At 46.1% G+C, this 13,854-nt stretch overlaps 1 protein-coding gene across 5 annotated transcripts in view; it reads left to right on the top strand.

Moving 5' to 3' along the window:
• BABAM2 (BRISC and BRCA1 A complex member 2) overlaps nucleotides 1-13,854 on the top strand; it is a 467,557-nt gene that overhangs the window by 367,969 nt on the left and 85,734 nt on the right. For all 5 annotated transcript variants that reach the window (XM_033939322.1, XM_033939323.1, XM_033939325.1 and 2 more), the window contains one exon: nucleotides 13,394-13,464. In XM_033939322.1, the coding sequence (XP_033795213.1) occupies nucleotides 13,394-13,464 (71 nt within the window). The remainder of the gene's footprint in view (nucleotides 1-13,393; nucleotides 13,465-13,854) is intronic.

Here is a 13,854-nt window from a genome sequence, read left to right as displayed (position 1 = left end):
ATGAGATCTATTTGCATGCACTGCCTCCATTGTATGCAAGTGGATCTCATGCATATTCATTGGAGAAATCCTAAAAACCCGACTGGATTCCGGCCCTCGTTGCCCACCCCTGGACTAGATTCACTAAAAATAGCGACTCAATCACTGTTGGCTGATTCTCTGGCCGATTTTCCAAAAGCGATTGATTCACTATTAAGTTTGCATGCAAATGATTTGCATCATCTCATAAACTGTTTTGAAATGTATCTCCTGTAGCATCCTTTTAACTTTACTAAATTACATCTCTTTAATTGTACTGTAAGTCACCTTGAACCTATTTGGGCATAATGGCCCTGATTCTGCAAAGTGCATCCCGATTGTAGGCAGCTGTAGACGTCCTACAGCTGTCTAATCAGCCAATCAGGAGACACGTTTTCTAAAAAAACAAAATGCTCCCCAAGCAAGTTGCCTATATTGAAGGTGCCTCCGGGAGCCTAGGGAGGCCTGCAAGTCCGCCTAAGCTCGCCTAAGGCTAGGTAGTAGCCTTAGGCAAGCCTTGGGCACCCTCCTGCCAGCGATCTTTGGGGGAGGCCATTGGAGGGTCCAGCAGGAAGGGATGGGCACCCTCCTACCGGTGATCTTCAGGGGGCTGTTGGAGGGTCCGGGGAGGGGCATTTTGTTTGGGGGGGGTTGTTGGGGGGGTTCGGCAGGAGGGGCTGGGTGCCCTCCTGCCGGCGATCTTCGGGGGGCGGGTTCTGTTGGTAGGAGGGGTTGGGCACCCTCCTGCCACGATCGTCGGGGGGGGGGGGGTTGGGGAGAGGAGACTGACGGCCGTAGCCGTGGCCACTATACTAATCGCAGCAGGGAGATCCCTTGCCACGATTAAATATAGCGGCCGTGTCTAAACAAACCCGATTCTGTAACCAGCGTCTGCAACATGGATGTCGGTTACAGAATCGGGTTTACTTTGGGCGAGTGTAGGCCCGATTCTGTACGTCTTATACAGAATCCGGGCCAATGTGACCCATAAATTCCAGATTGGATTAATTGACACCAATTACTGATTATTTATTTATTTATTTTTAGACCGCCTATCCTTAAGCGGTTCACAGTGAAACATTCACAATAGTACCAGACAAAATACATAAAAAACATCTTCAGTTACAGCACAATCATATATTAGCAGTATCCCTCGAAAACTGGGTAGGCAATATATTAGCAAACTATGCTACATTAAATCATCTTAATCACATTCAAGATATCCTGACCAACTTGCAGCGTAAAATTTAAAAAAGGCCTCAACATATAGTTCGGTCTTTAACATTTTCTAATTTTTAACTGGTCAGAACAAGTCCTCAGGATGCCGGGAAGATAATTCTATAATTTCACTCCTGCCACAGACATCATTGCTATTCTAAATTTAACATATCGGACAACATTTTCCTTCATAGAGATCAGTCTCATAGTACCTTCTGACCTCAACGTCCTCCCCAGCTGATTCACCTCCCACAAATTCCGATAGTTCACTGGCACATATCCATACAAACTCTGATGAACTACTGATAACATGTTAAAACAGAACGTTTGAGCCACCGGGAACCAATGCAATTTCTTTAACACCGGAGTAATGCGATCCACATCTATTCTATAACCTGCATACCCAATTATTTTGCATGCAAGTCCAAAGGGGGGGTCATGACCAAGGGAGGGGCATTCCTAGGTTTTAGGTGCAGAGTTATGGAATACAGTGGAACCTTGGTTTACGAGCATAATTCGTTCCAGAAGCATGCTCGTAAACCAAATTGCTCGTATATCAAAGCAAGTTTCCCCATAGGAAGTAAGGGAAACTGCTTTGATTGGTTCCACCTCCTCCCCCCTCCCCCTGAGGCTACCGGCGCTGCTCCATTCTCCCCCCCCCTTTGAGGAATTTGACGCTGTTCCAACCACCCCCCCCCGGCGACCGGCATCCCCCCCGGCTCGCGTTGCCCCCCCTCCACCACGATCCTACTTCCCCCCCCCTCGAGCAGTTAATGACACCCTTTACCCGACTTGGCACCAGTGCCGGTGCCCGAAGATCCCCCTCTTCTGGCGCGGCTAGGCAGTGCGTTGGAGATCCTCCTTCTTCTGGGCTGGGCTGGGCTGGACTGGCTTTGAGCATTTGCGCATGCTTAAAGCCTTCTGGTCTCATTCTCAATCTCGGAGAGAGCGAGACCAGAAGGCTTTGAGCATGCGCAAATGCTCAAAGCCAGTCCAGCCCAGACCAGAAGAAGGAGGATCTCCGATGCACCGCCCAGCCCAGGCCGCGCCAGAAGAGGGAGGATCTTCGGGCACCGGCACTGGTGCCAAATCAGGTAAAGGGTGTCATTGACTGCTCGGGGGGGGGAAGTAGGATCGCAGTGGAGGGGGGCAATGCGAGCGGGGGGGGGATGCCGGATCGCTGGGGGGGATGCCGGATCATGGGGGGAGGGCGCTCATACAGCGAGGCAAGCTCGGTTTACGAGGCACCAAGTTTGCGAATGTTTTGCTCGTCTTGCAAAACACTCGCAAACTGGTGCACTCGTAAACCGAGGTACCACTGTACTTCCATTTCTGCACCCAACCAACAGTAGTTAGGCGTGAGTATTTACGCCATCCTTTGGCAGGCATAAATGCTCACACGTAAAGTGGGCCCGACAGGGCACAGAACTGCTTTTGTAGAATTTGCACTTAGCACACATCATCCCGGTGCCTGACTTTGGCCGCCCTTTAATAACTGCCTCTTCTATTAAACTGCCCTAGCAGTTTTTTAACGCAGTGAGCCCGTGCTGCTCCCAACGCTTGTAGAGTTCCTATGAGCGTCGGGAGTATCGCGGGCCATTCAGCGCGGCCCTCTGTGCTACAAACTGCTAGTGCAGTTGAATAGAAGAGAGGGGTAAATCTAGCCCTAAGTGTATCCATGCTAATTGCTAACAGGTTTAATGCATGCCAAATGACATTTCAATGCAGGAACTGCAGAGGTTTATGGGCAGACTGGATGGACCGTTCAGGTCTTTATCTGCTGTCATTTGCTATGTTATGTCATCCTGGCCATGCCCCAGACAATTACGGCATGGCCTTTCTACTTACCTCATGTTCATGTTTGCTGTTAAGATTTTTATTTATTTATTCAATTTTCTATACCGTTCTCCCAGGGGAGCTCAGGACGGTTTACATACATTTATTCAGGTACAGTTTTCCCTCTCTGTCCCGATGGGCTCATAATCTATCTAACCGGGGCAACGGGGGGATTAAGTGACTTGCCCAGGATCACAAGGAGCACACTAAGTGCTAAAATGTAATGCACTTTAGTAAAAGAGTCCCTTATTGACTTATATCGCTCCTTTATTTTCCATGCTCAGTTCTATATATGTGCTTTCAATGCTACCTAAAAATCATTTTGTAGTACTTTTGTTTATATCCTTTATAAAAACTGTTGTGTGCATCAGTGTATTTGCATTTGTCCCTGGATGCAGGGTGATATACAGCTATTTTAGGGAGCTCTCGTGAAACATAGGGCCTTACTCACAAAGGACTTTCTGTGCCTGTGGAAAAAAATCTTTATTGAATCAGACTCACCAAGTTTGTCATCAGTCATTACTAGTAAATAAAATGGCTCTCTACGTGTCACATGCCTTGTATATTATTATCGTGTGGTTCTGAAAAGCAGTTACTCTAGAGCACCTGTGAATTCTAGCAAAATGAATGGCGTAATAGACATCGTAATGATTATTATTATTATCACTGCTAAATGATGTACTCTAAATAATTCTCAGCAGAGGTGCTGTAGTATGTTCTTTAACTTTATCCGGAATATGTGTTTTTTCAGCCTACTTCATGTCCAAAACTGGCAGCAAATCCTTATCCACAGTGCAAAAGGCAAATATCGAACTTCTCCTTGTATGATGCATTTTATTTAATTTTATGGCTTTTATTTATAATTTTTGTGGTTTATGAAAAAAATAATCTATGGCTTTCTAGCAAAGAGCCTTTCAAAGAATGATTCTAGAAGTACCCTGAAATATAGGGCTCCTTTTACTAAGGTGCACTAGCGTTTTTAGCACACACTAAAGATTAGCGTGCACTAACCCCACGCTACTCTATGAAGGCGTTGCACAGGGAAGTGTATGTGGGAGAGGGAAATGCTGCTGCTGCACAGGGAAGGGTGGGAAATGCTGCTGCTGCACAGGAAAGTGTGTGTGTGTGGGGGGGGGAATGCTGCTTCTGCATAGGGAAGGGTGGGAGGGAAATGCTGCTGCTGCTGCACAGGGAAGTGGAGAGGGAAAGGGGACCTGGGAGCAATCTTGGTTTGCTTTGGGGGAGGGGAGACAAGCTCTATGAAGGCGTTAGGTGTAGTGCGTTCTAAAACCGCTAGCGCATCTTAGTAAAATGAGCCCATATTTTTCTGGCTGTTTTGTAGTGGTTTTCATTAAAACAAAAACAACTTTACAAAAGGACTTTAAGCTGATATGATGTGTTATAAAAATCTTCAAACAGGTCTGCATTTTCTCTTTTTAAACAAATTTAGGAGAGAAATGCATCATCTGTTTTGCTTTTACTGAAAATAACATTTCAGAGCCCACACATCGCCTCCTAAATAATCGCTACTTTGGCAATTAAAATGAGCCCTGTCTTAAAAATAGAATAATTTTATTTTGGGAAGGATATAACATGGCTTCCAGCACTGATTGCATGAAGGTTATTTCAGAAGGCTCAGCCCAAGCAAGAAAAACTAGCATCACCACAGCCAGTATAAGTTCCTTGCATGTTGTTTTTCAATATCTTGTTTCATTCAGCATCGAGAGGCTTTATGATAGCATGGACTATTCTACCCTGTGACTGAAAATCTTTTGCCAGGGATTGAGATGGTTCAAAGGAACTGGCACAGGGTTAGGTCAAGTTCTCCAATTCAGATTCGGCTAGTGGTGACTGAAAGTTGTTTGGCTGGCACAAGATCTAATCTAATCTTTGAATTTATATCTAGCTTTATCTCAAATGGCCCAAGACAGGTTCTCTTACGTCCCTTCTGGATTCCATAAACTAGGTGTTCAGTCCCAACCAGTCCGGGTATTGCAGAAATCCACAACTTTTATGAGTACATGCTCTACCCTCTTAGTCTGAGAGCTAGGAAACATATCTAGTTACAGTTTCTGCAAACAGCCTGTGCAGAAGTCTTTTGCAGTAGCTCTGCTTCTTGTTTTTATTTTACTATTCAAGTTCATTTCTCAGTGGCTTCGGTGCCTTGAGACCCGTCCCCGGTGGTCCTCTGTCAGAGAAAAGGACGCAGTCCTGCGGTGCTGTACTACAGCTTCACAGAGAAACTCTAGTGGATCTGTGGAGCCAGCCTGCTGTGTGCCACCTTCCTGAAGTACCCGGGGTCCCTTCCCTTGGGCGTCTGCTGGTCGGTGACCCTGTCACAGGTTTCTAGCGCAGGTTATGTGTGTCTGGACAGAAACCCACCCGGGTTTCAAGGCACAGGCTACTTTTCCCACCCCCGACCGTGTGGCAGAGGATTCGTGGGGGCGGAGGTTATAGTCTGTATCTGACTGGCTGTTAGTCTGAAGATCTTCCATTCTGTGCATTTGGTGCTTTTTCTGAGGCAGAAATCCTTTTTTTCCACTCAAGTGCTTTTAAAAACGCTGACAGGCAAAGGCACTACAGAACTAAATACCTCCATTATTTTCTATGGGAACTTTGGGAGTGGCTTGTGGAACAATTTAAAAGTCATTTTTCACAGTTTTCTGTGGGTAGGGTTCAGGTCCCCCACCTCCCCAGACACCAAATATCTATTTTTTTATTTTCGGTTTTTATTTATTTTGACGTTTTTGGCGTGAAATCGTAACAGTGGCAATCTTAGATTTTAAAATCAATCTTTTTTTCTAACTTTTATTTCTGCCTCAAAAAACTCTTGATTTGACTCAAAATCATTTGGGATGGACTTCTCAGCCCCTAATCCAGCGGTCAGGAACCTATGGCTCGCAAGCCAGATGTGGCTTTTTTGATGGCTGCATCTGGCTCGCTGCCAACATGATGCTCTGATTTCCGGGGGCGGAGCCAAGGAGAGCGGCCACACACACTACGAGCTCCTCTGCTGCAGCGGAGAAAAATCTTCTCCAAGACGTGCACTACAGCAGAGGACACCCGAGCAGACCTACCCAGACCATTGGGGACATTCTGCCGGTCACCCGGAAGCGGGAGCCGCCGATACAGAGCCGGATTGGATCTGAGCCAAGACAGAGACAGCGGCGGCCATCTTCCAATGCTCTGCACAATGTGGCACCTCCCCCAGCTGCAGATTCTAGCCTGGACCGCAGCAAGCTATACCAGTGAAGGGGACAAGTTGTGAGTGTGCCTACTTCATTTGTTATTGCTCCAGAACCCCCCCCCTAATCTCCCCAGTGTCCCTCTGTGACTATATGAATGCATGGGAAAGATCCTTGGCTGGGGCTTGATTGATGCATGCTGGGAAAGAAGAACACGTCTTCTTTCCGCCGAGCGCAAGCCACGCCTTCCTCTGCATCGCATCCTTGGGACTCACCCTACTTTGCTCCACAGCATCCGCGGCCAAATGGGCCTGAAGTCGCATCGTCCTTCACAGGCAGCCCCAAATCGAGGCCCCGGCTTCCCATCCCACCAGCTACACCCGCAATTGGCTACTCTGCCTTCATTTCCTCTGCCCTGCCCCACAGACCTGGGGTGGTATCCTCCTCACCTCAGTCAGCTAGCTAATTGCAGAAATCCTTTTATTGAAGAAGATGGCTAAAAGAAAAAAAGATGAGGAGTATCATACTTTTCAGCAGGAATGGACAGAGGAATTCGCCTTTGTGGAGAGAGCAGGTTCTGCAGTGTGTCTAATATGCAATAATAAAATTGCATCAATGAAACGGTCAAATATAAAGCAGCACTTCGACACACGCCATACTACATTTGCATCAAAATATCCTGCGGGGGACAGCAGGAAGAAAGCATGTCAAGAGCTACTGTGCAGAGTGCAAGCTAGTCAGCAGCAACTCCGTTTTTGGACCCAACAAGGTGACTTGGATTCGGTTAGCTTTGCTGGTGCTTTAGCAATTGTGAGAAACGGAAAGCCATTCACAGATGGCCAAAACATTCATGCTTGCTTTTGCCAATGAACTTTTAGACAACTTTTTGGATAAAGACAAGATAATCAAATGAATAAAAGACATGCCTTTGTCGGCAAGAACTGTTCACGATTGTACCATCATGATGGCAAATCAAATTGAGGCAACACAAGTGAAGGACATAAATGCAGCACCATTCTTTTCTCTCGCTTTGGATGAGTCAACAGACGTAAGTCATTTATCCCCGTTCAGCGTGATTGCAAGGTATTCTGTTGGTGACCGCTACGTGAGGAAAGTCTTGCTATTTTGCCTATGAAAGGGACAAGAGGGGAGGATTTATTCAAGTTTTTCAATGAGCTCGCTAAAGAACAAAATCTACTGATGGATAAACTTATTTTGGTGTGTACTGATGGTGCTCCGTGCATGGTGGGGAAAAACAGAGGATTCGTAGTGCTTCTTCGTGAACATGAAAAGAGACCCACGATCACGTTTAACGGATGGAAGTCTCAACGCCTGCATGAAACTTAACCTCACCACGTATCAGCCAGACTACAAAGCCATCAGCAAAACCATGCAGCACCAGAAGTCGCATTAATGGTAACTACTATATTTATCATTGGTTAGCAACAGCATAACAACGTTATTAAAAAGAATTCAGAGACTTATTGTACTTTAAAAGTGTTGGTCTTACATAAAATGCACACATTTACTTGTATTTAGTTTTAAACATATTGTATGGCTCTCACGGAATTACATTTTAAAATATGTCGTGTTTGTGGCTCTCTCAGCCAAAAAGGTTCCTGACCCCTGCCCTAATCTGTTGAATATGGACATTGATTGCGCCGGATGGGTGCTGGATCAGCAATTGTGTACCACTTGCCATAGAACACTGGGTGAGGGGGTGCCTCCTCTGAGTAATCTTGGGCTGGGGAGCCAGCCTCGGTCCGTGTCTTCTAAAGAAAATCTCGCCCAGAGGCCATTCTGGATTCTGGCACCGTATGCCTGCATTCAGAGTCTGGGGACTCTTTTGACATGACGCATGTACCTCAACAGAGCTCTGCCATGGTTACGGAGTGGTCCTTTTCACCGGATTTTATTTAGCTTCTCTGAATGGTGTATCCTCAGACCCCACTCGTTTGACACAACCAGCGGGAACGTCGGGGCTTTTTCATCGGGTCTTTTTCGGTCTGTGGTGTCTATGGCGAAGCTTCCTATTTAGGCGATCTCTCGTCTGGCCATGCCAGACTTCAATTGCAGTAATTGCTATGCAGATTTTATGATTCTTCTGTCTCCTGCCACTGTATTTTATTTGGATCCGGCTGATGTCTTTGCTGAGACTGGTCTTGGCCACCCTGAGCATCTGGATTTGGAGATTCTGATTCTTTTTCACGTTTTAAGTGGGATTCTCTTTGCCTCTTTCCTTATGATGTTTTGACAGAGCTCCATTTGGATTTTCCACCTTCCAGTCCTCTGGCTTCGGTCCTGGACTGTTCTCCTGTGCTTTTTTTTCCATTTAATCCACAGCTCCTTGATCTGGTTTCAGAACAATGTGATGCCCCGGAAAGCTCTTTCCAATCTGGTAAAGCTATGTCTACGCTTTATTACCTAGATCCTGATTTTTGTCAGATTTGAACAGCCTGAGATAGATTCCACCATGGCGCCCGTTTTCCAGCGTGCAGCCCTCCCTAGTGATGGGGGAGTGAGGTTTCAGAACTGTCAAGATCTCAGGGTGGATGTTATGTTATAAAATATTATTTTCTAGCATCCTCAGGTAGCCGAGTTGCAGTGGCAACTTCCTTTATGGCGTGTGCCTGTCATACCGGCCTATGCAATGTGTTCTCTGTGGAGGTGTATGCCTGTCCTCCACTGGTGCTGGTTGGTGTGGTTGCAGTGTCGGGCACACTTTATGATGTCATTTGCGTTCTTAGTACATTCTCTGCTAGTGCAGTGTCTGAACTCTTTGGATCCATCTTTGGATGAGGACACTGCCTCATGGATCACCTTCAGCGGCCGTCTTTTCAAGGGCCAGATTCTTGTTGGTATAGGTCTGGTTAACCTCTACTCGGGAGTTGCTGACCACTGCCCTGTGAACCAGTTTCGCTGGACATCAGGAGGGGATTGTAGTTCTCTTCATTCCTCCCACAGGTGTCATCAGGGATACTCAGGTTTTTCCTCCAAGAGACATTCCCAGGGCTACTCCCACATTACCACGGTTCCAATTCCAGACATCCTCAGGTTCCTGTGCAGTGGCTATGCCTCACACACAAAAAAAAGAACGCTGATGTCGCCAGGGGTTGGGCGTGGCTTCCTCACTGAAAGGCTGTCTTTTCAGTTTTGTCAGGAGTAGACTCGACTTTCATCGGACACTTGTTAGTCCTCCCTTGCCCGCCTCCAGCTTGGTTTCTGGACTCTGGCAAATCGACCGCAACAAAGTCCAGGGTCTGCGATGTTCTGCAACGCCTCTTAGTCATCAGGATGCTGTAACCTGTTCCAGACCATGAATGGGAACTTAGGTGGATACTCCTTATACTTCCTCATGCCAGAAAGGCTCAGAGGATTGGAGACCCATTCTAGATCTACAGTCAGTCACCCACTTCTTGCAAATTCCTTTTTTCCAAATGGACAACAGAGTACATGGTGATAGCTGCTGTCTCTCCAGGGGAGTTTCTAGTGTCCTTGGATCTCAGAGGTTTACTTCCATATTTCAATCTGCCTGGAGCATTACAGGTTTCTACATTTCTTTGTTATACAACAGCATTTCCAGTTCGCAGCTCTGCCTCTTGGGCCTCACAATGGCTCCCGCACTTTCATCAAAGTGATGGTAGTTGAGGTGGCTTTCCACCAGCAGGGTGGAGGACTTGGACAACGGGTGATCCAGGCTCCATCTTGCTGGGTGTACAAAGGTGCGTTGGGGATGGTAGTGTCTAGTGCAGGTGTTGGCAAGTTCAGGAAGAAACATATGTCCTCCCAATTCCTGGAGTTTCTGGGGCTTCTCTTCGTCTCCAGACAGGGTCGTGTGTTTCTTCTCAGGGCAAGTAGACAGAACCTTTGTCAACAGATCAGAATTCTTTTGGATCATCCGGCTCTCTCGGCCTGGTTTTATCTGCAGGTTCTGGGGTCTCAGGCAGCCTCCTTGGAGGCGATCTCCTGGGCCAGAGTGCCTATGCACACTTGACGGAAGTCCCTCCTATTTTGATTATCTCCACTGAGTTTTCCCCATCAGATGCTGCTCCCCTGGACTGAGCTAGCTAGCAGCAATTTGAGCTGGTGGCTTCAGGGGGTGGCTCTCAAACAGGGCTGGCTTCTTCAGATTTCTGAGTGGATGACTCTTAGGATGGATGCCAGCCTGTTGGGTTGCAGGCTCACTGCGGAGCCTGCTCCATTCTAGGGCAGTGGACTCCTGGTCCACAACATTGGTTGTCCGATCATCTGGAGCTTCAGGAAATTTGGCTGGTGCTACTGGTTCTCCAGCCCCTTCAGAAAGGACCAGCAGTGCAACTTTCTTCGATGCCAAGGCAGTAGCATATGTACATCACAAGGGCACTCTAGTGCTCTCTCTCTCTCTCTTGAGCCAGAAAGATCGGCGGTGTTCCACTGGGCAGAAGCATATCTTGTGTCCTTCTTAGCAGCCAATGGGGCTGGAGTCAACAATGTTCTGGCTGTCTTCCTCAGCCGACAGTTCCTGGTCTCAGAAGCATGGTCCCTCTCGCAAGAGACTTACAGTCTGATGTTATAAAAGCTGGTTTGCTCCAGAGGGTCAGCAACTCCGAACCCCCACTCCCCTGCTCCAATTGAACCCCACTTTTATAGTCACCAATAGTCCAATCCAAGATCATTCTCATCTGAGCAGCCTGATAATACCACCAAAGATTAGGCAACCCTCTGCCCCCTATCTCTCTAGCAGCCCACATCTATTTTTGGAATAATCGGGGAGGCTTACACTGCCAAATAAACCGCCGCAACTCAGCACTTACTCTAGCAATATCTGCCAGAGGAACCGGGACTGGCAATGTTTGAAACAGAAATAACAATCGGGGAAGTACATTCATCTTAACTATAGCTATCCGACCCCACCAAGAAACCCATAAACCATGCCACCTCTGTTAATCATATCTAATATTCCTATAAATAGGAGGATAATTCTTTGCATAAAGCTGGGAGAGGTCTTTGGGAATATAAATACCCAAATACTTAATTCCCTGGAAAGCCCATCGAAAAGGAAAATGTCCTTGGAGCCCTACCACCTCAAGGTCAGTCAGGGTCAAATTCATGATTTCCATTTTATCTAAATTTATTTTGAATCCCAATACCCTCCCATATTTGTAAAAAAATCTGTAACAGCCGCAGAATAGTGGCCTCCGGCTTCCCCACATATAACAAAATGTCATCGGCAAATAGTGCAATATGATGTTCCACGCCCAGTTTTGATATCCCAAGCAGCTCAGGATGAGTATGAACATAGATTGCTAGGGGTTCGACGGAAACTGCAAACAGAAGTGGAGACAGCGGACAACCCTGACATGTCCCCCGTGAGATCGGAAAAAAATCCATATAAGACTGATTAACACGAAGACAAGCTCGGGGCTCCACATAGAGAGCCTGAACCCACCGACTAAATGTACCCCTCAGACCCATGCGCCCCATAACATCCCAAAGGAATACTCAGTCAAATGCCTTCTCAGTATCAACCGCCATCAAGACCGCCTTACCATGGCACGACTGAGCCTCCCACAATAAATGTAACGTACACCTGATATTATCACTCACTTGCCGTCGTTGAATAAAACCCAACTGGTCCAAGTGTACCAGCGAAAGGAGTACTTTCCCCAAATGAAGAGCCAGAACCTTAGTCAGGATCCTAGCGTCCAAGTTCAACAAAGAGATTGGCTGGTAAGATCCAGAATTCAAAGGATGGGAGAGCACTATATCTGTGGAGATTTCAGCTGGGACCTGCATAGCTATCTTACACAGGCTTTGGCTAAATAACGACTGGGACCTTTTTTAAACCCTGGTGGCACCACAGGGACAAATAGGCCTGGTTATTCAGTGCCTATGGCCAGACATGGCCCAACACTGGATACCTGGGGCTAATGTAACCAGCAACTGTCAGATTAAAAACCAAAAACAACTCACTGACTGCTACTGGCTGAATATCAACCAGAATGTTCCCAAGAAAAGGTAGGAAATTGTTCACAGTGTAAGTGATGGAAACAGAATTGAAAACTGGGTCTCCAAACTTTACACTTCAAACCTTAAGATTGTATTTAACCTAGGAAGCACAAGTCCTAATGTACATCTTTCAACAATTATGCCACTGTCGGAAGCAGCGCTGGAACGCCTTTTGAGATTGGTCACAACTGGTCCATCGCATTCTGCATGATGTCTTCTCTTGACTGAAATCTGGTCCCTTTCAGGCTCGTACCCATAAACCCAGGACTCATCGCCAGTGATCACTTTGCTGAGGAAGTTGGGATCACTGTTCGCAGTCTCCAGCATGTCCTGTGCGATCTCCAAACGGAGTTGCTTCTGCTCGATCGTTTGCAGCTTTGGCACGAACTTCACTGAAGTTCTGCTGAAACCCAAATCCTCAGTCAAAATGGAATGAACAGATTCAACGCTGATGCTTGCTTCATCTGCATGTTCTCTGATCGTGATTCAACGATCCTACATCACCAGGGTCCTCACTTGATCAATGACGATCTCATTTCTGAATGTTGAGGGCCTACCAGAATGTGCTTCACTCTCCACTGATGTGCGGCCATCTCTGAAGCGGTTGTACCATGCCTTTATATGTGTGGTGCCCATTGCTTCGTCCCTGAAGACCTGTTGAATCTTGAGGATTCTTTCCATTTGGGAATCGCCAAACTTTACATAAAATTTAATGCAGTAGAGTTGTTCAACTTTTTCTGTCTTTTTGTCAAAAATGAAAATCGGACGGCATTCACTTATACTTCCTCACTCATCGGCGGTCTGCCAGTGAATGACAGCTTCTGAAGGCGGGAAAAAATTCAAGCATGCGCATTAGGGTCGTCTACATGCATGCACCAAACCACACCTCCCTAGCTTTATTTATGCAAGAAAAATTAAGGTCTGATACTTTTTGAACAGCCCTCGAATTTCAATATACAGTATTCTGATTTGTAGGTGGAGTATATAGAAATCAGAAATAAAGAGAAAAATGAGAATAGAGTGACACTAAAGACCTAAATGTCCTGTTGAGAGATTGAATGCACTGTTATCTGCTATGATTTACTGTTTGCTTAACTTGGCAGTGTCTTAATAATAATCTTTTCATTTTTTTGTGTATTTAATGCCAGGTGCAGTATGTTATTCAGGGGTATCATAAGAGAAGAGAGTATATTGCAGCTTTCCTGAGTCATTTTGGAACGTGAGTTGATTTTGAAAGCATCAGCTTTATTCATTCCTAGCTAATTTAAACAACATACTTTATGCTTTCAATATGAAAGAACAATTAAGAAATATTCAAAAAGTAATAAGAAACTAAAAAGGGGATTGGAAAGGGGAAGATCCGCCTTTTTGCGGCTACACATTCAAAGCGGTTGCATATACTGTATTCAGGTACTTATTTTGTACCTTGGGAAATGAAGGATTAAGTTACTTGCTGAGGTCACAAAAGTCATGATTACTTAAGTTTTCACTCAGTACTTGGTGGAAGTTCCTTTTTCCTGCAAATAACAGCTGAGAGTTGCTTAAGATAAGTATCTACTTTATACATTGGGATGTAGTAGATTTTACCTGTTTTTACATTACATTACAT

The sequence above is a fragment of the Geotrypetes seraphini genome, chromosome 3 (genome assembly GCF_902459505.1).
Source record: "Geotrypetes seraphini chromosome 3, aGeoSer1.1, whole genome shotgun sequence".
NCBI classification, from domain to species: domain Eukaryota; kingdom Metazoa; phylum Chordata; class Amphibia; order Gymnophiona; family Dermophiidae; genus Geotrypetes; species Geotrypetes seraphini.
The sequence above is the reverse complement of the archived record's forward strand: the minus strand, read 5'-3'. Positions and strand labels throughout refer to the sequence as shown.